The 23,162-nt window shown below is 39.5% G+C and overlaps 1 protein-coding gene across 4 annotated transcripts in view; it reads left to right on the top strand.

The window, feature by feature from the left end:
• The window catches only part of LOC117297392 (cyclic nucleotide-gated channel rod photoreceptor subunit alpha-like), a 50,621-nt gene extending 40,945 nt beyond the window's left edge, over positions 1–9,676 (top strand). For all 4 annotated transcript variants that reach the window (XM_033780413.1, XM_033780405.1, XM_033780396.1 and 1 more), the window contains 7 exons: positions 1,383–1,529; positions 3,416–3,595; positions 4,665–4,747; positions 5,754–5,950; positions 6,436–6,494; positions 7,587–7,622; positions 8,617–9,676. In XM_033780413.1, coding sequence (XP_033636304.1) covers positions 1,383–1,529; positions 3,416–3,595; positions 4,665–4,747; positions 5,754–5,950; positions 6,436–6,494; positions 7,587–7,622; positions 8,617–9,240 — 1,326 coding nt within the window. In that variant the 3' untranslated portion in view covers positions 9,241–9,676. The remainder of the gene's footprint in view (positions 1–1,382; positions 1,530–3,415; positions 3,596–4,664; positions 4,748–5,753; positions 5,951–6,435; positions 6,495–7,586; positions 7,623–8,616) is intronic.
• The last annotated feature ends 13,486 nt before the right edge of the window (positions 9,677–23,162 follow it).

The following is a 23,162-nucleotide window of genomic DNA, read 5'->3' as shown; positions in this document are numbered from 1 at the left end:
TACAAAGAGGTTTTATGCTAATAACTATGTTGAGTAATTACCAATAGTGTCCACTGCCTTTAAGCCCATTTGTACTACTAATTACTTGATCATTAAAGACAGTGGACACTATATATTGGTAATTGTCAAAGACTAGCCTTCACAGTTGGTGTATCTCAACATATGCATAAAATAACTAACCTGTGAAAATTTGAGCTCAATCGGTCATCAAAGTTGCGAGATAATAATGAAAGAAGAAAACACCCTTGTCACACAAAGTTGTGTGCGTTCAGATGGTTGATTTCGAGACCTCAAGTTCTAAATCTGAGGTCTCAAAATCAAATTCTTGGAAACTTACTTCTTTCTCGAAAACTATTGCACTTCAGAGGGAGCCGTTTCTCACAATGTTTTATACTATCAACCTCTCCCCATTCCTCGTTACCAAGTAAGGTTTTATGCTAATAATTATGTTGAGTAATTACCAATAGTGTCCACTGCCTTTATTAAGCCCATTTGTACTACTAATTACTTGATCATTAACAGGCATGATATTCTTCCTATTTAAGTCTGATTTGTGTTTTAGCTTTGGGAAAAATCAGAAAAAACTGTGATGTAATAGCCTGAAAAGTCTATTAATACCATAGAGTTACATATAAGAACTAGAGGGCGCACGAGTGATGCTTCGTGCACAAACGCCACGGGACCGCAAGATGACAAGCGCGACATTCTGCACGCGCGTTGAATATGAAATACATGTTTGAGTTTTTTTTATTGAACGCTCATGCGATGCTGTTTGTTCAACTTACAAAATGGCCGCACTAACACACGCTGTGAGATGCCAGTTTTGTCAACTTAGAAAATGGCCGCCTGTGCGCATGCCGGGTCGCGTATATAGGCCAGTGCGCCCTCTAGTTCTTATATATAACTCTATGATTAATACCTTTATCATCTGTGTCAGCCTTTGAGATCAAACACAATGTCCTACTAAGGACCAAGTATATTGCCTGGGTTATCCAATGGTCACTCAATGAATGGCAGAGGCCTAGCCATTGTTTCACTTGAAAAGGGGGGGGGCACTGGAAATTATTGGTTGATGATGCCCGTTGTGATGTGTACAAATTAAAGACCTGTTGAGCACATGAAATAAGTGCCTACAAATTGTGGTACTGGGGTGGATTTCACAAAGGAAGTCCTAACTTAGGCCTTGTCCTAGGCAATGCTACGAGATAGGACTGGTCCTAAGTTAGGACCAGTAACTCATCCTAACTTAGGACTGGTCCTATCTCTTAGCATTGCCTCGGACTAGTCCTAAGTTAGGACTACCTTTGTGAAATCCACCCCAGGAGTGTTACATGGACTGTAGTGAACACGATTCTGAAACGCAATTGTTCTTCTACATCCAGGTCAAAATCTTTGAGGACTGTGAGCAGGGCCTGCTGTGTGAGTTAGTGCTGAAACTACGATCCCAAATATTCTCCCCCGGTGACTTTATATGTAGGAGAGGAGAGATAGGAAGGGAGATGTATATCATTAATCATGGAATAGTACAGGTACGGAACTCAAGATAGTTTACAAATATTATCTGCTTCGAGCGCTATGGTTAAAACTATTTCTCTCTAAGACATCCTCAGCAGGGAAGGAAAAATATACTGCTATGAGGATGGCTGAGGGAGTCGTCATTTTAACCATAGCAGTCGTTAAAGCAGTCAATATTTGTTGTTTATATACCTCATTTTAGAACCCTCTATTCTGATTGGTTAAGAATGGAGTCATGGAAATAGCTGTGCCCCCCTTTTTCTATCAAGATGGCTATATTCGGTCGCTCGTGTGTACTGTATGTACGACTAGGGTCCATGTCGCGCTAGTTAGAGTTTGTTGATGAGAAGAATCTTTATTCGGTATATAAAAGAAATATAGACTGATTAATAATCGGGGCACAATTAAAATTATAGGCCCTCGATGATGGGCATAGTCATGGTTTCGCTTCTGCATAGTCATGGTTTTGACATCACTTTGGGCCTGTAATTTTAACTAGTCCCTCATAGCAGTCAATATTTCCATAAAAATGGCACAAACAAATGGTTATTGTGCCTGGATGTCTAGGTTCCAAGAAGCTGTTATTGAGTGTCGCCAAAACTACATTCATGAATTCAGTCTGAACTTTTCAACTTTTACAGCACTGCACTTCATTCATCAACTTGTAGTTGCCGTCAAAGAGCAACATGTATTCCGTTTACCCTGTAAGGTGGAAATTAGTCATTGTGAATAGGTAATTACTATTAGGTACATTATAGGAAACCCAAAACCAGAATTTCAAATACCAATCTTGATTTGTTATGTCATTGAATCTCGACTCTATGGCAGACAATCCCAATGCGTGAGTTGGCAATTACTATTACCCCCATCAATTGTCCGCTAAATATCTAGTTTCCAAAAACAACCTCGTAGCTGTTGCCTTTTTTTTTAATAACATTATCTACCGAGACACAAAGTTGTTTACTGAAAAAATGACTTCGTTTCCCGATATCAATCACAATGCCTATTCAGTTGGGGCCTAGACTCATAATATGATGTATTTAAATTGTTAGTCATAAATACCCAAAATGAGTTTAAGGCTTTATGGAGACCAAAGCAAGTGGCTCGTATCAAATGGCCATAAGATTTGGTCTACTTATTCCTCTAAAACCAAAAGTGCCAAAGTGAAGGTCATAACATTAATTTAATATTTTTTTATTTTCCATGTGAACATAGGATCTACATTTCTCAAAAAAAATGAAAGTCTGCCAGTGATTGGGAATGTTTTGTTCCCAACACTCAGACAACTGTCAGACACCTGGGCCCAATGTCATTAAGCACAAGAAGTAGTTTATTACAACATAATTTTGCTTACCGAATAATGTTACCAGCCAAAATATCATTCCAACATTTATCATGTGTGACTAGGTATTCTGCTCACCTCTGCTTAGCAGAAAACTGGTCAGCATTGTTTTCTGCTGAAGCAGCGCCCTGTGGTGTTGGGGCCTTAAAAAGTTAAGAGTAACATTTAAAAATTTGTATTGTTTATTTTTTAACAGGAACATTTTTTATAGCAAAAAGAGTGAGGAATGCTTTCCTAAACGCCACTTTGCTCTTATTCAAGTACATACCCAAGTACATATTCCATGCAATTACTAATAGTTCACTGGCTTTTCCCACAATATATAGCCACCCACGAGGTTACACGGCGTCTTTCCTTTAACCAGCTAGACTTTAACCAGCGTGCGCGGGATCGAGCATTCAATCGAGCACGTCGCACCAATCAAACAAACTCCCTTCCATCATTGAAACAATCCATTAAGAACTAATTCCAAAAAACTCTTGTTACATCAACTAGATCTTAATCATTTCATGAGTTTCTATTATTATTTTTTTTTTTACATTCTAACATTGATTTCAGGTAGTTGTACAAGACGCTGAGACCCAACAAAGTATGGTCGTCGCCACGCTGACCGAGGGCAATTATTTTGGCGAGATCAGCTTACTGAAGCTGGATGAGGGCCAGAACAGACGTACTGCTGACGTGGTCTCCCTCGGCTACTCGGAGCTGCTCTGTCTCTCGAAGAAAGACTTGATGCAGGCAAGAGAGCGAAAAACATTTTAGGAAAATGAGAAATTCAAGATTCATGAATTAAGATGACTATTAAAATTCCACTTGATATTTATTACTACATCTGGTGACCCTTTTATGTGATCATTTGGCATTAGTGGTGACTTAAGGCCTGTAACTAACTCTCTGCAGCTTAACATGTGCCCCCGAAGAGCCTAGGACTTTGCAAACTCTTCAACTACTTGACAATATCTTTCAGGGATAAAAATTATTGTTGATTTAAAGGTAGAGTCGTAGATTATTTTTTGTCAACGGATTGCTGGCTTATAGGCAAAAATGATGAAGACAGATACAATAAAAATCACATGTGAAAGTTTCAGTTGAATGCAGTGTCTACTCTGAGAAAACGGCCAAAAACTGCCGCTTAACTTTCACAAGAACATCAATTCCATCCACTTTGGCACTTTTGGTTTTAGAAGAAGAAGTAGGCCAAATCTTATAGCAATTTTGGTACAAGCCACTTGTATAAGACGAGCAGAGTATACTGTTCGAAGTGTCGAGACCAAACCGGCTCTTTTCAGAGCCACCACTCCTTCAAAAGAGATTTTACTCATGATTGTACCCGCAAGTTTACTATTCATTATTTATATTTATAGTTACTCTTATTCTCCACACCAATGCAAAGCTTCAAACACCACTTAATTCCATCCACATTTAGCGAGGTTACAGTGGGTATCTCTGGCTGCAGGATTCACAAACGAACTCCAACCCTCAGAAATTTGGGAACTAAACATGCATGATTCATTCCTACGATTTTTCAGTTGGGCAAGAACTTGTCCAAAGTGAATCCTTTTCTCAAAATAGTTTCCACTAACTTCGGCTTTCGTTGGCCCTTTTCACATTACAGCGCCATATCCCGGGAAGTTAAACCCCCTAGACATTTTGGAGTTAGTCAGGGTTAGCAAATCAATTGTGAACAGATCAACCAAGTTTTTATAGGAAATGTGCCTAGTATGAAAGGGGATTTGAAATTAAACTCAAACAAGTTGTATATCTGATTATCTAAAAGTGTTTGGTTTTATATTTTCCTTTTCCACAGGCTCTGGTGGAATATCCTGATGCTAAAAAGGTTTTAGAAAAACACGGCCGAGACAGGATGGAGAAAAACAGAGAGGCTGCCAGGTAAGAAGAAAATATCATCCATTTCAATGGGAGACTGATCCGTGGATCTCCATGTTAAAGGCAGTGGACACTATTGGTCATTACTCAAAATAATTATTAGCATAAAACCTTTCTTGGTGACGAGTAATGGGGAGAGGGTGATGGTATAAAACATTGTGAGAAACGGCTCCCTCTGAAGTGATGTGGTTTTCGATGAATTTTCCATGAATTTGATTTCGAGACCTCAGATTTAGAACTTTAGGTCTCAAAATCAACCATCTAAACGCACACAACTTCGTGTGACAAGGGTTTTTTTTTTGTTCATTATTATCTCGCAAGTTCGATGACCGATTGAGCTCAAATTTTCACAGGTTTCTTGTTATTTTATGTATATGTTGAGATACACCAACTGTGAAGGCTAGTCTTTGACAATTACCAATAGTGTCCACTGTCTTTAACAGAGGGCCTTTTCCAAATCCTGGCTCCGTCTCTGGCTGCTCTATTTTATGTTGTAGCACAATGCACACTGCAACAAAAGTGATGATGACACCCAAGCCTAGGTTTAGAAAAGGCCACGTAGTTCTGAGCATGCACACATTTCTGAGAACTGTGAATTTTACTGAACTATGGACCCAGAAGGTTTCTCAACTTTACATATATTTTCAACTCGCAGAATGCTGCAAAAATTTCTGTTTGTTTGATCCCTCTATTTTCATGTCTGTATTTATTGCAACCTTGCACCATTTGACATCTCATGGAATTATTTATTAAATTACTTAAGATTTTACTTTATGAATAAAACAAAAAGTAATTTTCAAAAAAGATAATATTTTGCGTTTAGAGGCAGAAGCTTAATTTATAGTTAAAGTTACCTCAGAATCTCTTGCGATTCAGTACTTGAAATTTACAATTCAAGTTTTCAGTTGCAGCTCTTTAAAAAAGGCAGATATCATATCACTTCTTCTGAGAGTTGAAAATCCACTCCTTTTATAATCCTCAACATTATTCCTCCTCCCTTTTCAAAAAGGATGCAGCGACGGAAATCAGAAGCCAACCTTCAGATCCCTTGCCAAGAGTCACCCCAGAAGAGCTCCGATGACAAGCTAATGGTAAACGGCAATGGACCAGCCGCTATAACCAACGGTAGGACTGAAGGCAGTGTGCCTGGTGGAGAGGGCGGGCTACGTACACAGATTGAACTCATCTCAAAACTTGCCATGAAAGGTAAAAGTACTTGTTGACAGATTAATTCAGTAAATAATTATGTTCTCTTGCGTCTGACTTTTGTCTGGTGTATTTATCATTCTAACGTTTTATAAGGGAAATATCAAAATGATCTTTGCTTTTTTTCAGTTGAACAAATTGGTGTCTTGATAATGATTTATTTATTATTTATCATTTTGTTTAAAACATGCATAAATATATAGGCATAATTGCAAATGAGATTATTTCTTTTGGTGAAAATATGGGACTGTGCTGCCAGTTCAATTGTAACTTGTAATTTGGAATTGAGCAAAGAAAAATTGACTATAGCAGGGCTTTGACCTTGGGAACCACTTAATTGTGTGTCGTCTTCCGCTTTAGTCAAGTTGTCTTTGTTCGACCTATGATTACTTAAACATTTACTCAATCAGTTTCCCAATTTAAATGTAATATATCCTGATGCTGTTGTTTTCTTTAATACGGCATTACTTTGCTATTCTTCACAGGAAAAGAGATGAGTGAATTACGCCACATTATCAATGAACTTAGGAATTTTGACAGCATGGTAAGTGACCTTAATTCCACATTCATAAATACCTAAGACAGTTTCGCTATTCCTATTGGGGGAGAGCGCGTCACGTGGGGGTGTTTAAACCTTTGATACTGACCAGTGTTTATGACCGGTTGTGAGCGGGACAGTTTCCATCCTATTGGTCGAGAGCAACAGCTGGAACAGTTGTGCCACATCACGCAATACGCGCAATGCGCACAGCAATCTCCTTATAAGGAGTTGTTTACCCGAGGGCCTTACCATTTTATAGCTGGAGGGGTGTTGTGTTGAAAGAAATCATTGCACAGTTATAATTTTTGCCTTTATTTTACTTTTTGACCAAAAAGTGTTGATGTTTTTTGACCAGAAAGGTATTCATGAATGGGAATCAAAGTGTGTTAAATCGGTTTTCAACTAGTGGTTTAAACCCGCCGAGGACTGGTTCTTGATAATTTACCTCGACTTCAAGAACCAGGCCTCGTTGGGTTTAAACCACTAGTTGAAAACCTCTTCACCACACATTGATTCCCTTAGTTGGGCCATCTCACATTACATTCACAAGTCTCAGTGGAGAGAGTTATTTGGACAACAAATATGTTCTCAACTTCTTCTGAAGCACACTGAAAATTAATAGCAAATGCTTTCCTTGACAATTTCTGTAAGGTTGAAAGTGTCACTTAAGAATTGTCCTTGTATTGTGGGAAGGGGATAGGTCATTTTCTGTTAGATAGAATAAGATTATTTGGGACACATCATTCAGGAGACTGCTGTTTTAATTTGATTTGTTGGTTCATGTTTTATTCTTTATTCTTTTTAAAATGACCTGCAATTTAGCTTGTTGACTCTTTATTTATATTTATATTTATTAAACTTTTTTTGGTTGGTGTTTCCTTTGGAGGCTCTCTCCAGATGTAAAACTTTATCTATTGTAAATTAGAAAATTGTCTGCCACTTCAGCAAAATTTATTACAGCCCCTAAAAGCGATTATCTGCAAATTTTTACCAATAGTTATACCTCGGTTAATTTTTAAGCTCATAACAGTTAGGCCTATATTGTATTGCTGGTCAGTAATTTCCTTTTGTCATTGTCTCCTTTATTTAATTCAGTCCACAAAGACAAAAATTCAGGAGCTTTCAAAGAAGGTAAGACCAGTTTTATTTGTTAGCGATCATCATGTCTAGTGATAATTAAAGAACAAAATGATATGCGCTCTCAACACCTCATTTCCAACCTGCTACACGGCTTCCATGGAGTGACTCTCAAAGACTATAACTCATTGTAAAGTTATGATTCATACATGCAAGCTTGGTCTGACACATTGCAATGAATTGTCCATTACCCATCGCACCCAAGCACACACACACACAGAGAGAGGGCTTATTAATGGGAATGAGACCAATCTATTGCCCAGACTGCTCCAACAATGATTGGGGTATTGACAGACCACAAACCATGAAGAGTTGTTTATGTTTAAACGTTAAGAAGAAGAACAAAATCTGACGAGTGGGATATAGTTAGCTCCTTTTGGCGATGTGAGATTACGAGAAGACACGCTAACAGGTCCCAAGAACTCTGTCATGCACTGCCAGAAAAAATCCTTAAGACATTGATTGAAAGTTGAGGATGACGGGTTTTTTCAATAATCACCCGCTTCTTGCCGCTGTATCGCAGTGACAATCCACCACTGATGTTTACATTATTTTACTTTCTCTCACTTGCGAGCTCGTCTCTCAATTCCCCCCTTACGCGATGACTCTCCCGAGGAAATATGCGTCAACGTCCCATTTTGGTAATAGTCCTGTAATCGACTACGCAATCGGAGAGGCAATGCTTTAGGTTTGTGGTCATACCGTCTTTTTTAATGGATGATTGCCCATCTTTTTCCAGCCCGTAGATTGCAAGACTCATCGACGCATCGGCAATTTCGTTATTGTTTTTCCGAGGACCCCGCTTCTGACGAGATGCCGCGCGGCGGATGAGCGATAAATGCGAGGGGGGGTCACGGCGCGAATTGATGACCGGGAACGGGAAAGAGATAGAGGGAGAAAATAATTACCCACCGTGTGCCACTCGTTCTAATTATTTTCATTCTGTCTCTCTCTCTCTCTCTCTCTCTGATGGGGCTTCTTGTTTCAGTGCGATGAACTATGGAAGAAGCTCAGGAACAAGGATCTGGACTTAAAGCGTGCCCTGATGCGGATCTCTGAGCTAGAAAATCGGATTGTGACGGGCTCAACAACGCTGAACGGGAGGTTGCACAGACGGTTCAACCATGTCCCGGTTAAAAGGTCAAAATCATTGCGGGTGATGGCCTACGATAGCAGTCAGGATGATTCGTCCTCGATATGGGCCAGTCTGGACAGTGCCGACGGTACGGACGACGGGCACGCCGTGATTAAAGTCCTCTCCAACGGGCATAGGATGATCAAGAATGGCCTGGCCAGCAAACCCAGAAGTTCTTCGTCAGAGAAGCCGACGTCGTCCGACTATCCCGCCCGGAGGGATAAATGCGTTAAGGAGGTGATTGTACCCGGTATCCACGTCAATGGGAAGGTCAAGCAGGAGCCGGTCAGTATGAAGTGGGAGGTGTTTGCAGACGAAGTGGACTCTGAACCCTCCAATGATTCCGAGATTGAGAAGACGATCTCACAGCTGACTCCGGCCATAGCGAGTTTGTCCCTACCATCCACTGGACGGGGGTCAGGGAGTATATCAGAAGCATCGTGCTACAGCGACGCTAGTGTGGACAGTGACATGTAAATTAATGGAGTACTCAGTATACTCGGACAATTAAGAGGGACAAAAACGCTGAATGAATTGAGTTTCCCTTTAGCCCATCTCTGACCCAAGATTTTTTTATTTACAGTAAAAAACAGTAAAAAATAAATTACACGGTAAAATAGTTGCTGAAAATGCAACTCAGGGAGTAACCTTGATCTTTGCTCTTGAGGGGGCACAGCAATCCCCCCGCCCCCATGGTCAGGGGCACTCTATGAGGAAACTTGAATTGGAAACTTGGAAAGGGCACCACAGCAAAAGCTGCGACTGCCATGGGTTATTTCGAGGCCATTTTACTCTGTAATGAACATGGAACCAAGAACCTTTAAACACTTAAGATTTAATTGGGTGCGTTCGATTAGCTTCCCTGGGTTTACCCCTTGGTGCTTACTCGGGTGAGCCCCTGACAAGAGCTAATCCAACGATCACACTCGCCCTCTCGTGGTGACGTAATGCACCTCGGGTCACCCCCAAGTGACCCACTCCACAACCAGGGCAATGGGGCTGACCCGGGTAAGCCCATGGAATTACCTCAAAGCTATTCGAACGCACCGGGGGCAGACCGGGGTCGACCCAGGGAAGCTTATCCGATAACTATGGGGTTTTTTCTCCATGAATTTTTCTTATATTTTGTATTTCACAATCAGTATCAAAGACGTTTGATTTCCCTGATGTTGAGAATTTTTTCCGCTTCAACTTTATTTCCTCAAGTAGAAACATCTTTAGTACAAATTTTATAAAAGACTTTTTCGTGTTGAATGATTTGAGACCTTTTTCTCAAATTGAGTTTGATGAGGAGAGTGTCACGAGGTTTTCTATCAGACACTTTTGACAGAACATTATGGATTAAATTTAAATGGTTTGTATACCGAAAAATCCCCAGTCTGAATTGGACAAAACGAGATTCCAATATGGGGTGTTTTGGATTGTTTTCGTGCTTGTATGCTTATCTGTGTGTGTGTGTGTGTTAATGATATCAGTGTTTTACACCCAAAACTAAAATGTTGGTTTGCGTCATTGGTCACGTGTTCATGGTGTCAAGGGTCACAGAGGTTGCCCAATCCGCATAAACCCAACTGTTTGTGCAATTAGGATTGTACAATTTGGATTGTACAAGTTTTTTTTGTAAAGTTTGATTTGAGTTTCTGTATATTTAATTGAGACGTGTATAAAATGCGAACAAATAAAAGGAAAACAATTATTTATTAAACCATATTGACTACTCGGTGTCATTTAGTTGTATTGTAAATCATCTGTATCGATTGTTATGCTTTAATCAGCTTATTTGTTAGAAGCAAAATGTGAACAGTTTCTGTCACACTCATTCGCCGCTGTATCCCCTCCCCCTCTCTCTCTCTCTAGTCGACCGAGGTCAAAATCATGTGGAGATCCATTATTGTCTACCCCTCATTAAGTTGGGGAGATCATCAGCTGGAAGCACCCTGAAGTCATCGGCAACTATACATCGTTATATTACACAGAATGTTGCCCTTTCTATATCCTACCCTAAAAAAACACCTTTGTTTAAACCACCAGAGACAAACACCCTATAAAACAAACCAGAGTTCAAACCACGGTGAGCAAACTCTTACTTAACAAAAATGGTTTTACTAATTACGATGAAAGCACCCATATGCGTTTGTGATTGATAAGAACATATGCAAGTCGGTAGAAAATACAATCGACGTGTATAGCCCTATAGATTACAAACTGGTAAAATCGTTGCCAACATCGTGCCGGGAATGTATCACTACGGAGTAGAGCAATTAGCAAATATACTGATTTTACCGCTATGGCTCGTGGGATGTCGTAAAAAATACAGATTCTTGATTGAAAGGAAGAAGTTATTTTTTTGTCCATACTATATTTTTTTGTTGGCTTGGAGATTAGAAATGATACTATAATTACACTCTATTCGGAGGCAATAAGGAAATATTACTTGCATAGCAGTGGCTGTATGGTGTTGAGTGATGGGCGATGTTGAACATGCACGGGTAATGTTTGGCCAAGCTTATTTTAAAGGGAGGCCACACGACATCTTTTGGTAACGTCAATTCTGCAGGTTTCCCTGAAATAAATTCATGGAGATTGCATTGAAATCGAAGCTCATGTTTTCGAGAAAACATGGTAACTGTCGGATTTATAAGCTAAATCTTGAAATAGTATTAATACCACAATTCTCGAGTTTATTTTCTTGTTTTATCAGTTAGGAGGGATTTCTCAAACAGAGTACGGTGGCACAAATTTATAAAAGGACTGTTAGGGTAATTGGAGCCCACTGTTTCTTTCCATCGATATCATAAAACTGACTTTTGAAAATTTCATTTCGAAACTTGAAAACGTTTTTGAGATATTGCCGAAAATGTGGAGCAGTTATGTACACGGATGAAGAATACACAACACATGGAAAACGTTACTGTCGGAAACGCTTCTCAGGGTAAAATTATTGGGGAAACGTTATATAATAATAATAATTACAACATTTATAGAGCGCTAAATATGGATGTTTGTAAGCGCTATAACCAGATTGAAAGAACAGATGGGATTTAAGTTGAGATTTGAAAGTGTCCAATGAAGGAGCTGCTTGAATGTGGGTAGGTAGCTTGTTCCAAAGTGTTGGGGCTATGACTGAAAAGGCCCGATCGCCATAGCGTGTCATGGTGCGGGGTCCCGGGGAAAGCTGGAAATGAGCTATTGGCGTCGGGTAGCTGATGAAAGTGAAGAAGAACGAAGGGCTATGCGGTCTTGGAGATATACCGAGTTCTTTGAATTTAAAAGTTTTGAGCTGCTGTACTTCTTACCAATTAATTTTCAGAGTCATTACCAAACGCATGCAGACACTTGAACCAAATGAATATAACTTTATCAATTTTGGTTTTCTATTTCGATTTTTCGAAATTTTTCGTTCCCTTTCTGTTTTTGTTGCCGCTCATTTGAAGAGAAATATGACCGAATTATGTTAAGGTCTTTCCAGTTGATGACACAAACTATTACATGTGGTTTGCAAAGTAGCACACTGTTCAGACTTGGTTCACAAAGTATAGACGCCACAGACACTGAGATACACAAATCCACCTTGACAAAAGGCGCCTCTTCAGAACCGACTAATTAAAATGATTCACACGGACAAGGACTCCCTAATCCATGTGAATTTTACACCTCTGCCTTTTTTTATAATAATTATCCAAATAAAAAGAAGAAAGTGGACCTTGGGAGTTTGGTATAAACCCCGACTTGTTAAATCTACACTAGGCTGGCTTCTATATAAACGGATTCCCTGTCGCCAGCTTACAGATGACTCTCACAACCCCTTCACATTATGGGAGGCAGAACCAATTTACCCTCGGCTTTGTCCTCCTATTAGATCGGTACACCAGCCTGGTATTCATGTCATTAGGAACCATTGTTCGGGGAGGGGTTAAGAAGGGGTAGGGAGGGGGATTATGCTCTTAACTTGTATGTTTGGATTTAAAGACTTGATTAAATTTTGCTGTTGTTGTGCTTTGAGAGAGAGGTTGATGTGAGATGCACAGAATACACTGTCTTGTATGTAAATAATGACTGGACATCATTAACGTATAGAGTAAACAGACACCAATGGTTTGACGTTGGTTATCGGGTTGGAGGATAATTAGGGCAGCAAGTTTTTGAAAGCTGTACAATTAGGTTTGAAAAGTCAACGGACGGGGTTCTTTGATCTTTAGAGCCACTAAAGTCTAAAGTCATTGCCTCGATTTGCTCATTTTGTTGTTGTTGTTGTTATTATTGTTGTTGTTGCTGCTGTCGCTGTCGTTGTCGTTGTCATTGTCGTTGTCGTCGTCGTCGTTGTTGTTGTTGTCATAGTAACTAATGTGTGAAAAAAGCGACATTTGTTTGAACGAGCCCGCTACTTTTGTACTCTGTCATTCGCACCATATTGTGACGATATGTTTACGTCACAATTCGAAAAGCTATATAGGGCCTAACTCTAACCATGTATTTGGTTTGCGGTATTACCATGTGTATCTACTTGACGGGTAGAGTTTGTTCTTAGAGAACTGTCTTGCTTTAGTCTACTAGTACTACCGCGGAGTAGATATTCGGGGGTTCGGGAGACTTCTCAGTTCTGATCAGATCTGTCCTGCTTTTCTAACAACCCGTAACATGGCCGACTGTTTCTAAAGCACTAAGGACAACTTTGTTTACCTATTCGTTGGATTCGTTTAATTCAATTATAGGCAGAAATTAGATGAACACTCATTTTCGGAAGTTCAATTATTCCGGCATGAGCACACATCAATGAATTACATTTTCCCCCCGATTTTCTTCTTAATATAAAACAAGGTACATATTCATTTTGAAAAGGAGTTCATTTCGGTAATCTATCATGGGTATTCATTACATAGACATAAAAACACTCTAGGGCATAATTTTAAACGATTGGCATCTTCTTTGATATTTATCTCTTCACTGCTATCATTCCTTGATGTTGGCAACAACAGGGAGAGAGAAGAAAAAAGTGCTTCATGTATGGTCTGTATCACATGAGAGGACTAGATTGGCTTGCTGTCGATCACTCCACTAATAACTGTAATTGCTGGCTTGAGGCTTTTGGGGTAATCATCACAGAATGTAGTCTCATCCCCCGTCTATGTCTCCCCTCTCTTTTTTTTACCCGTTGTCCTCTCCAGAGGCGCACCTGTTAGTCTCTGACTCCGTCAGACTTGAGGGGGGTGACTGCGCTCTGCGCTGCCGGCGTGAAAAACGTGCCAGCTCGCCGTCGCCGAGTCACCCAAGCTATCGTAGTACGGAATCGACCCTGCCTACTCATGCAGATAAAGTTAATGAAGCCTTGGTGGTCCCAATCAGAAGTAAATAGTGACAAAACTCATCCCTTTTTACCCCTAGTTCTTTTATCCCTTGAAGTCATCAAGGGACCTATAGCCGTCAATCTGACACCAAGAAAGGGAGCCCGAGCTTTGAGGGGTATTGTCCCCCGAAGTTGATGGGGAGGGATTTCATGACTCCACGGCGTGTGAAATGATACCACCACGGTCAAATCGATTATTGGTCCGATTGTTCCCCCTCGCAGTCGCCCAGGAAATACATATAGAAATGCTGTTTGGGTCCAAAAGAAGTCGGAGTGAGTGATGATGTTGGTTTAGTTAGGGGTGTTAATGATGATAGATTACTGACAGAACTAGTTAAATGGTGGCGTGTTAAGGTCGGATTCCTTTACTGTACACCATTTTAATGGTTATGCAGTAAGGACACAGTTTGGTAGCATCTGAACCATTTTGATTGCTTGAAATTTAGAGCAGATTTGAGTGTGCGGTTACACACAAACAAATAATTACTTTTTCAATACTATCAAAACTTACTAACTTTTTTTCCCTGTATCAATCTTAAGGGAACATTCACCAGGCAAGGAGTTCTAAAGAGATGCAGTACGTGGAATAAAGCTGTTGGATTGGCTCCTTATTCTACATCTCAATAAATCAAGAGTGTATGGATGAGATGAAGCCGTAATATAGTTTTTTTTTTTTTTTTTTTTTTTTTTTTTTTTTTTTTTGGGGGGGGGGGCTTTTTTTCCAGGAAGTAGGCCCTGTTTTCAGCTGAAACTGTCATGTGACCTGTTGCCATCATTTTCTTTACAATTGTACCTATTTATTAATACTTAGTTCACAGAAAACCAAACGATGACCTCCCCTGACAAAAAGTAAGGTATCACCAATCAATCAATTCAATAAGTTAAAATGGTTCAACTTTGCATCTTCCATTTTGACAATGCGTCAAATCCCCCTTCTATAAGTCCCCATTTTGCTACTAAGGTAATAAATCTGATTTTTATTTTTTTCAACCGAATCCCGCTGCAGAAGGTGGCCCCCCCCCCCCCCCATAAATCCATGTTACCATTCCTTACAACCAATATTATAGAAATGTACACTTTCCTTTATTCAGAAGGGGAACTAGAGCGATAAAAACCATAGACTCAAAATAAAAAAACCTTTCCGAAATAACCTTGTGGTTTATTCTATTATTTTGAAAAGGTTTCCAGCGAAGCTTTCAAAGCTGGTCCGTCGTAATGTGCAATGGTGTACGACGAAATAATATATGATTCGTGTGATCCAGAAATGCCACAAACAATATTGTAAATAGATTTTCTGACCAATAAAAATGGGGTTAAAAATCAGTGGATTGTAACAGATGAACTTATTTGTTGTCTGGTGGCAAACTGTGGCCTCTTAGTATTCTATATCGAACAAAATTAGCAGCGTGTATATTATTGTGGTTGAGTTTCGCGAGGAAGTTAGGCTCATAAAATAGTCCCTGCAAATTACAACAAACAAACCACCGAATGTAATATTTATTATGATATTCGGCACTAGTTTTCGTGACGAATGCGATTTTCTAAAGCTTAAAAATCAAATAGAAAATGAAGTGAGCAAAAGTGTTTACATGAGATTGAAGAATAGGGAATGGGTACTTTATATATACAACAGTTAACACGACACGAAATCCATTCGGTTGTTTTCTGTTGACATTAAAGACACTGGACACTATAATGATAATTGTCAGAGACCAGTTTCTCACTTTCTCAACATATGCATAAAATAACAAACCTGTGAAAATTTGAGCTCGATTGGTCGTGGTCGAGTTGCGAGATAACTATGAATGAAAAAACACCCTTATCACACGTAGTTGTGTGCTTACAGAGACCTCAAATTCTAAATCTGGGGTCTCGAAATCAAATTTTGTGGAAAATTACTTCTTTCTCGAAAACTACGTCATTTCAGAGGGAGCCATTTTATACTTTCAACCTATCCCCATTTGATCGTTACCTTAGTGAAGGCGGGTTTTATTTTACACAATTTGTATTGTACATCAGGATACAATGAAAGCAGTCGAAAGTTGTACTTCTACTGGTAGTCTGGTATATCATAACAAATGTATGTTTTAATGTTTAATTCAGGAAGGGGAAACTCAGTCTTTGTATGAAATGTGGTGAAATGTATATGAGACCGCCATTTTCCTGAGAAACTTGGGTTTGGTCTTGCTTGATTGATGCAGTCCATTCAATGCTATTAGGGACTTTTCGTTTTCGACGACGGATGGTTCTGCGACGGTTGTTCAGCTAAACGTTGTCGTTTTCAGCACAACGAAGATTCATCCCAAGTACTGTCGTAGAAATTGAGGGACGACCGTCCTCAAAGCCGACGCATGCGCAGATGACGCCAAATGTCATTTTTACCGTCGCAGAACCATCCGTCGTCGAAAACGAAAAGTCCCTATTATGGTTTAGGCAGCACAACACATGTTTACCGGTAGTTTACACAAAAGCAACATAGCCTTACTTGCAAATTCTGACTTCACACAAATAATATACGAACTGCTTGAATTTATGTTACTCTTCCAAAAACAAAGTGATGTACATTCCTAAATGTGTGCTGTTTTTTTTAATAGGGGATTTGAACGCTAGAATCATATAATTTCTTGGCAAGTGATTGTGTATGATTTGATGAATGACATCGATTAATGTTATTTAGCATCAATCACAAACTCATATCGCTCAATACACGGTACAATCACTGACTCATCACTTCATATCCCACAATTGAGCTGGTTTTCGCCCCGCTTATCAACATCCAACTGACCGAATAAGAGATCAATTAGTTACCTTTTAAAGACCCACGAATGTGGAGCAATCGTCCCACAACAGTCACGCTGGCTCATCAGTTAACCTCTTCAGAAAAATAACCTCAAAACTCACTTCACATTTCTTGATTTGTTGCTGTTCCTTTTCCCTTTTTCCCCAGTTGGGTGCTTCCTTTCAGCTGGGTGGAGAACTCTCATAAAAATATTAATTTTATATAGAATCATTATGATGATGGTTATCACTTCATTTATCCTCATGCTGTCTGTCTAAACACCCTATATACAACTGTCTCTTTACTTGTACACTCCTCCTGCTTTATTTACAGACTTTCATCCCAGTTTGATTTGTGTCCCCCTTTACTGTATTCGTTTATCCATGGTTTATCCATGCTGGTTGAATGCTTAAAATTTGTTGTGCTGCCAACACTACGCACCTGCGTGATTATGACCATAACGGCCGTGTTGATCTCACAAAGTACCCATGCAGGCAAAGGCAGAAACATGCATCATATGGTGTTGAACAGATAAATAATTATTGTTGGTGATATTTGAAGCTTCGCATGGCGTGGATCATAATAAAAACTACGTGACCTTGCGGGGTACAACCGTGATATGGACCTCTTTTGGGACATTTGCTCACTGAGCAGTTCATCTTGTGGAAACGACGTTTCGTCTGCTCGTCTTCAGAAGAAGAATTCTTGATTGTTGTTTTCTGTTTACAGAAGAATTCTTGATTGTTGTTCTCTGTATACAGATTGTTGTTTTCTGTATACAGAAAACAACAATCAAGAATTCTTCTTATTATACATTATAATTATCTTCAAGTACGCGCTAATCCTCCAATCAGATTGGCAGAATGGAGTGGTGGTAAAAACCTATATTGCACGGCTAATATCACTACCATGCGTCTTGTGTGTTCTATGTCACGCGCAAAGTTTGCTTGAAGATAAATACGTTATCACACGCGCACTCGTGGAAATACGGAAAATATAGCGCGTCTGCGTCTCATATCCAACTTGGCCTTCGGCCCATAGATATAGAATTAAAATAACTAGATCGGCCGCGCGTACATACGCGCCGTTGCCTGTGTAGAAACAGTTTTGGTTCGCCATGGACGCGGTAAAATGTCACGTGCTGACGGCAACGCGCAGAATAAAAATAATTGACAATGCCAGTTTCGTGTGACTCACAAGTAGGGTACATATTAAACGATCGTCTTAACATTGACTTAACATGTTTGTGGGTAGCTACAATGCAGTTCAAACTAACCAATTAACTAGTAAAGTTTTTAAATTCAATTAATTCAGTTCCATTCAGACACACATTTCATTTCCATACTTCTGTGAAAGGGTCGACAAGATGAAGCTATGGAGTAAAGCAATGAAGACCTAAGCAGGATAAATGTAATGATAAGATAAGAGTATGTGACTGTTTTGATAAGTAGAACCTTGTAAAAAAAAAAAGACAGAGAGACAAACACAAAAAACACAAAAAGACAGACAGACACGCAAACAAAAGAACAGACGAACATAAGACATGACAGCTGAAACAAGATAGATTTATAGAGACGCTTCAACGAACTCATCATTATCGAAAGACGCCCCATGTACTATGAAGTTCTCAATAAAGAATTTTTAACTCTAAATAAAAACAAAATATTGATAAAAAAAAAGAACACTTAAAAAAATAAAATAAAGATAAACAAAATTAAATAATGGAAACATAATTAAATAAATAAATAAATAAATAAATAAATAAACAAAAAAATAAATAAATGATTGAATAAAATGATCGATGTTGCTATATACTGAGTTCCAAAGTAACCTGTACAATTCAGAGAATTTATCCAAAGCCCATTTAGATGAAATTGTGTCGAACATTGAAGCTTAAGCAATTCCTGAAAGTATCCTTGAAGATTCGGGTAAAAAAATCCCCGAAGAGGAGATAAAACATGCTCTCTTTCAAATGAACGAAAACAAAAGTCTATGTGAAAACGGCCCCACGGTAGAATTTTACCAAATGTTTTGGTATATTCTTTGTAATGACATCTTGGAATAATACAATGACTGTTTCGCTTCGCTGAAGGGGTTTTAAGCAATTCTATGAGGTCCGCTCTGGTCAAACTTAAAAGAAGTTGAGGACCCGTCATAATTTAAACAACTGGCGTCCTAATAGTCTTTTAAATGTTGACTACAATATTTTGTAAAAACTATCACCAATCGTCTGAAACCAGTCATATCCTTTGCAGTTGTATTGCCCTTTGAACAAAACCAACTTAGAACACACGCTTCGTAATATCTGGCCGTGAAGCTTCTCTGTAGTTTTTTCCCCGAAGTCATACGCCCTGACTCGAAGATACTGGCGAGCGATGCTGGTTACCACATACCAGGCTCTCTCCATGTGATGGATCGTGGAGGAAAGAATTAGCTGGATCAAGGGTGTGCTGTGGTGACTAAAACACACCACTCTTAATCATATCTTGGGCTGCTCTTCCTTCCATGGTCTCCATAAGGTTGGCCATAGTGACGGTGTGGTGGTACAATTATACATACGGAACACTCTCTTCCTGTTTACTCTGTGCAACCAAATGCACATCCTCTTTTTGTCCTTGAGGGGAAATCTGAGATGAAAACAAAAAGCAATAGGGTCTATACATTAATATGAGCTTTAATGTTGCTTGTTTGTATGTCACACTTGAAAAATAACTCTGCAACTTGGCGCTGGATGTCTGTTTCGAATATGAATTCAAATGATGTCAGTTGCCTCAGCTGATGAATGCACCTTTGGATTTAATAAGAACGCAAGCATTTCTAAGCTATGGTTACTGACTGTCCAGTTCTTAGTAGGGCATACGGTTTGCTTCGCCGTTGGTGTTAGTAATCTATCTAAATTTCTTTTCTTTCTTTTGTTCTTGTTTTCTGAAAAGAACCGTTAGTTTAACCTCAATAACGAACTCTCACTCTGGACTCCTGTATCATCGACCACCCTCAACAAGTTAGGCCTAGCATTTATCCCAACTATAGTGCACGCATAAATTTGTATAATGAGTGTACATGTTCATGTACTTGTACTCACCTATGGTATCTCAGTTTAGGGAGAGATTGGTTCTTTTCTCCTCCCTCGGCTTTTACATGTAGCTGCTGCACAATTATTCACCATTTCATCTACACCATAAGAAATACTCGGTAAACGTTAGGCCTATTCTAAAATGGATGGAAAGAGACTACAGTATCCGGAAATTTAAAGACGTTTGGCTCCTCGTTTTAGTCAAAATGTGTGTTTGGTCGTCGAAAGCATGCTCGTCACATCATTTCAAATGTTGCGCGTTGCCGTCAGCACGTGATTAATGGCAGCGCACAGGCTGAACCAGCGTATTGTACGCGCGGCCGATCTAGTTATTCTATTCTATATCTATGCTTCGGCCTCGTTGGATATGGGACGCAGAAGCGCTATATTTTTCCGTATTCCACTCGCGCTTGTGTGATAACTTATAATATTGTGTGTATTTCTGTATACACCTTTTTTGAGCTTGGTTAAATCTGGTTGTTTTTATTACTTTGTATGTAATAAGGGTGACTGTGTGATCTTATTTCGATTTTTTTAATTTCGTCTAATATTGGATTGATGTTCGTGATGGTTGTTCAATTAAAAATATTGGACAGTAAAACTGAAGGCAAGACTGTACTTAAACATCGGTTTGGGAAAAAGGTGGGTCGGCCATGAATGTTGTTGTTTTTATAAGGTTTTTACGGTTGTTACACTCATGCTGAGTTGATATTCTAGGTGCTTGCCCAACATTAAATATTATTCTTCTTTTTGGCCTTGTCTTGTTTTTTTGCAGCCATTGTATATAGCTTGGTGTTGGTAAAGCTAGTGATTAATATCCAGAACCATCAACAAACAACAATATAACAATATACCAAAGTACACTTGCCCTCATTACTCCGAGGTTATTACACGAAAAGACATCACTGACGCACTCTAAAAAGAATAACAACGAAAGTTTGGGGTTGTTTCCTTTTTTCTTGTTTTTTTTTTTTTGTTTTTTTTTTTTTTTTTAACAGTGTTGTAACCAAGAAGGGTGGATATTATTCCATCATCAGTCTTCTTGTCATACTAAGCTTGTAGATTAGGGGGGAACAAAGCGATTTAAATACGGAAAGTGAACTAGGACGACGGGAAACACGTGTCGTTGGTTGATGGAGGCGACAGTTTGTGTGTTCTTTTCCATGTTAAGGTTTCATGCTTGAGTTACCAAAGGGGAGTCTGTTTTTGATGTATAAGAGCCATATGTCAGTGTTACACGCAGTTCCTTTTTCATACCCCGTGAGCAGACGTGCGGTCGCGGATTTTTGGCGCGACGTTAACGCACCCACTGTATCAATTCTGCACTGTGTGGTAATCCGATGTCTGCTGGTCCTGCGTCGAGCCTTGCGTTTGGGCTCAACTATCTTCAGTAAATTGTATTGTTCCCCCTAAAAGACGGACCATACCTCCCAGAGGAAAGTTCCTCTGTTGTTAACCCTTTTCCCCCTTTCCCTCCGAAAAGGGGACGCCATGCAATTGAAAGAAATAGGAGAAACTGCCATGGTTGGTTGATCAAGCCAATATCATGTCTCAAGTACTGTTTGTTCAAAAAATGAATTTCGTATACATTGTAGTCACTAAACCAACTGAGGCGCGACAATTTCGACCAAAACTCCATTTCGGTGATTGCCGGGGCAGGGCCAGAGATGAAAACAAGTTTGAATTTTGTCTTGTTGGTCATAATGTTCCGGTCGGAAGTGATGTGATCTAATCGGGCAATTAAGCGTTAATAGAATAATTCGTTACGTGTAAAGAAGTATTGCCTTGACTTGGAATTTGCTGAATAAAATAAGACCCACCCATGTCGTTAAAAACCTGCAGCCAACACCAGCCCAACACGTGCTGTGGCTCTGCATTGTCGAACAGACCTCGAAATATTTACATCCCACCAGCACAATACAAAGTGCATGGTAACTATTATGAAGTGGATGGTGATAGTTAAGCGCTAAATGATTCATTTCTACCTCCATGATCTAAGCAAATACCTTTATTTTATCAATTATAAATAAATGTTTTCGCTCAAACGTTAACACCGAAAAGACATCGCAATTATCAAATTTTCTTATTAGACCGAAATTTAGAACCAATCAGTAAAAAGGCACATGACATACAGTTATTTCTTTATACAAGTAGATCCAGTTACAACTATTATTCTTAAATATAATTCACAAAAAACAACACCCTGGTGTCAGCACCCTGTTGTCAATTTCGACATCTCTGTTTTGCAGTGTAGATACTGCATCGTAGGGACAGGTGTCTTGGGTTCGAAACCCGGCTGGACTCGGAGCATTACAGTGTTCATCGCACACCGTTTAGGGTAAACCAAACTCATAAATAAGTGCATGCAGTTTCTCCAATCAATTATAATATTGTGATAAGAACCATCTGCCAACGGTTCTGAATATATGCATTTGATGACAATTGTAGAGGTTGTAAATCACCCATGTGTGTTTGATGGTCTACGAAGAATGTGGCAATCATAATTATCAACACAAGAATTGAAACATATGGTGTCGTACTCGCACAACCTATTTTATTTCTACCTCCGTGCTCTTCCTTATAAGTTCACGGGGTTATTACAAAACACGCCATAATTGTAACAGATGAAAGTATATTAGTGTGTCGTGGCCGAGTTGTTCAATAGGACCCAGTGTAGCCGATTTCACGAAATGCTAAAATTAATCCCATCTCGAGTTAGGACGAGCTCGTCCTAAATAAGGACGGGTCCAATGCGTCTAACGTCTATGGTTACATAATTTGTCCTTAATTCGAAGATTAATCCTACAGCAGGTTCGAGTCCCGGTGGTGCTTGTGTCTTTCCCTCGGATGGGGCATTATGCCGTACGGGTCTCGTGCACGTGGTAGGAAGTCATTTAAAATATCAAGAACACTAATATTTTGTGAGAGTAGGGTTAACCCATGTGTTTCTGGTTCGCAAGCACCGTTTTGTGCAGGTTTCATCGGGCTTGTATTTCAGACCGGACATTCTTCTCTGAAAGATTTGTGAACTTTAGTAACCAGTGAGTTTCAGACTGATCAGTTGGGCAGGCAGGCTGGTCTTTCCTCGCCTCGCTGGTCTTTCTTGGTCTTTCCTCGCCTCGCTGGTCTTTCCTGGTCTTTCCTCGGATTCGGTTCGAATCCTGCCGGGGGTTATGTGGATTGGGTTTCCAGTGTCTACCTGT

Source organism: Asterias rubens, chromosome 1 (genome assembly GCF_902459465.1).
Source record: "Asterias rubens chromosome 1, eAstRub1.3, whole genome shotgun sequence".
NCBI lineage: Eukaryota > Metazoa > Echinodermata > Asteroidea > Forcipulatida > Asteriidae > Asterias > Asterias rubens.
This window is presented reverse-complemented; position numbering and strand designations above follow the sequence as displayed.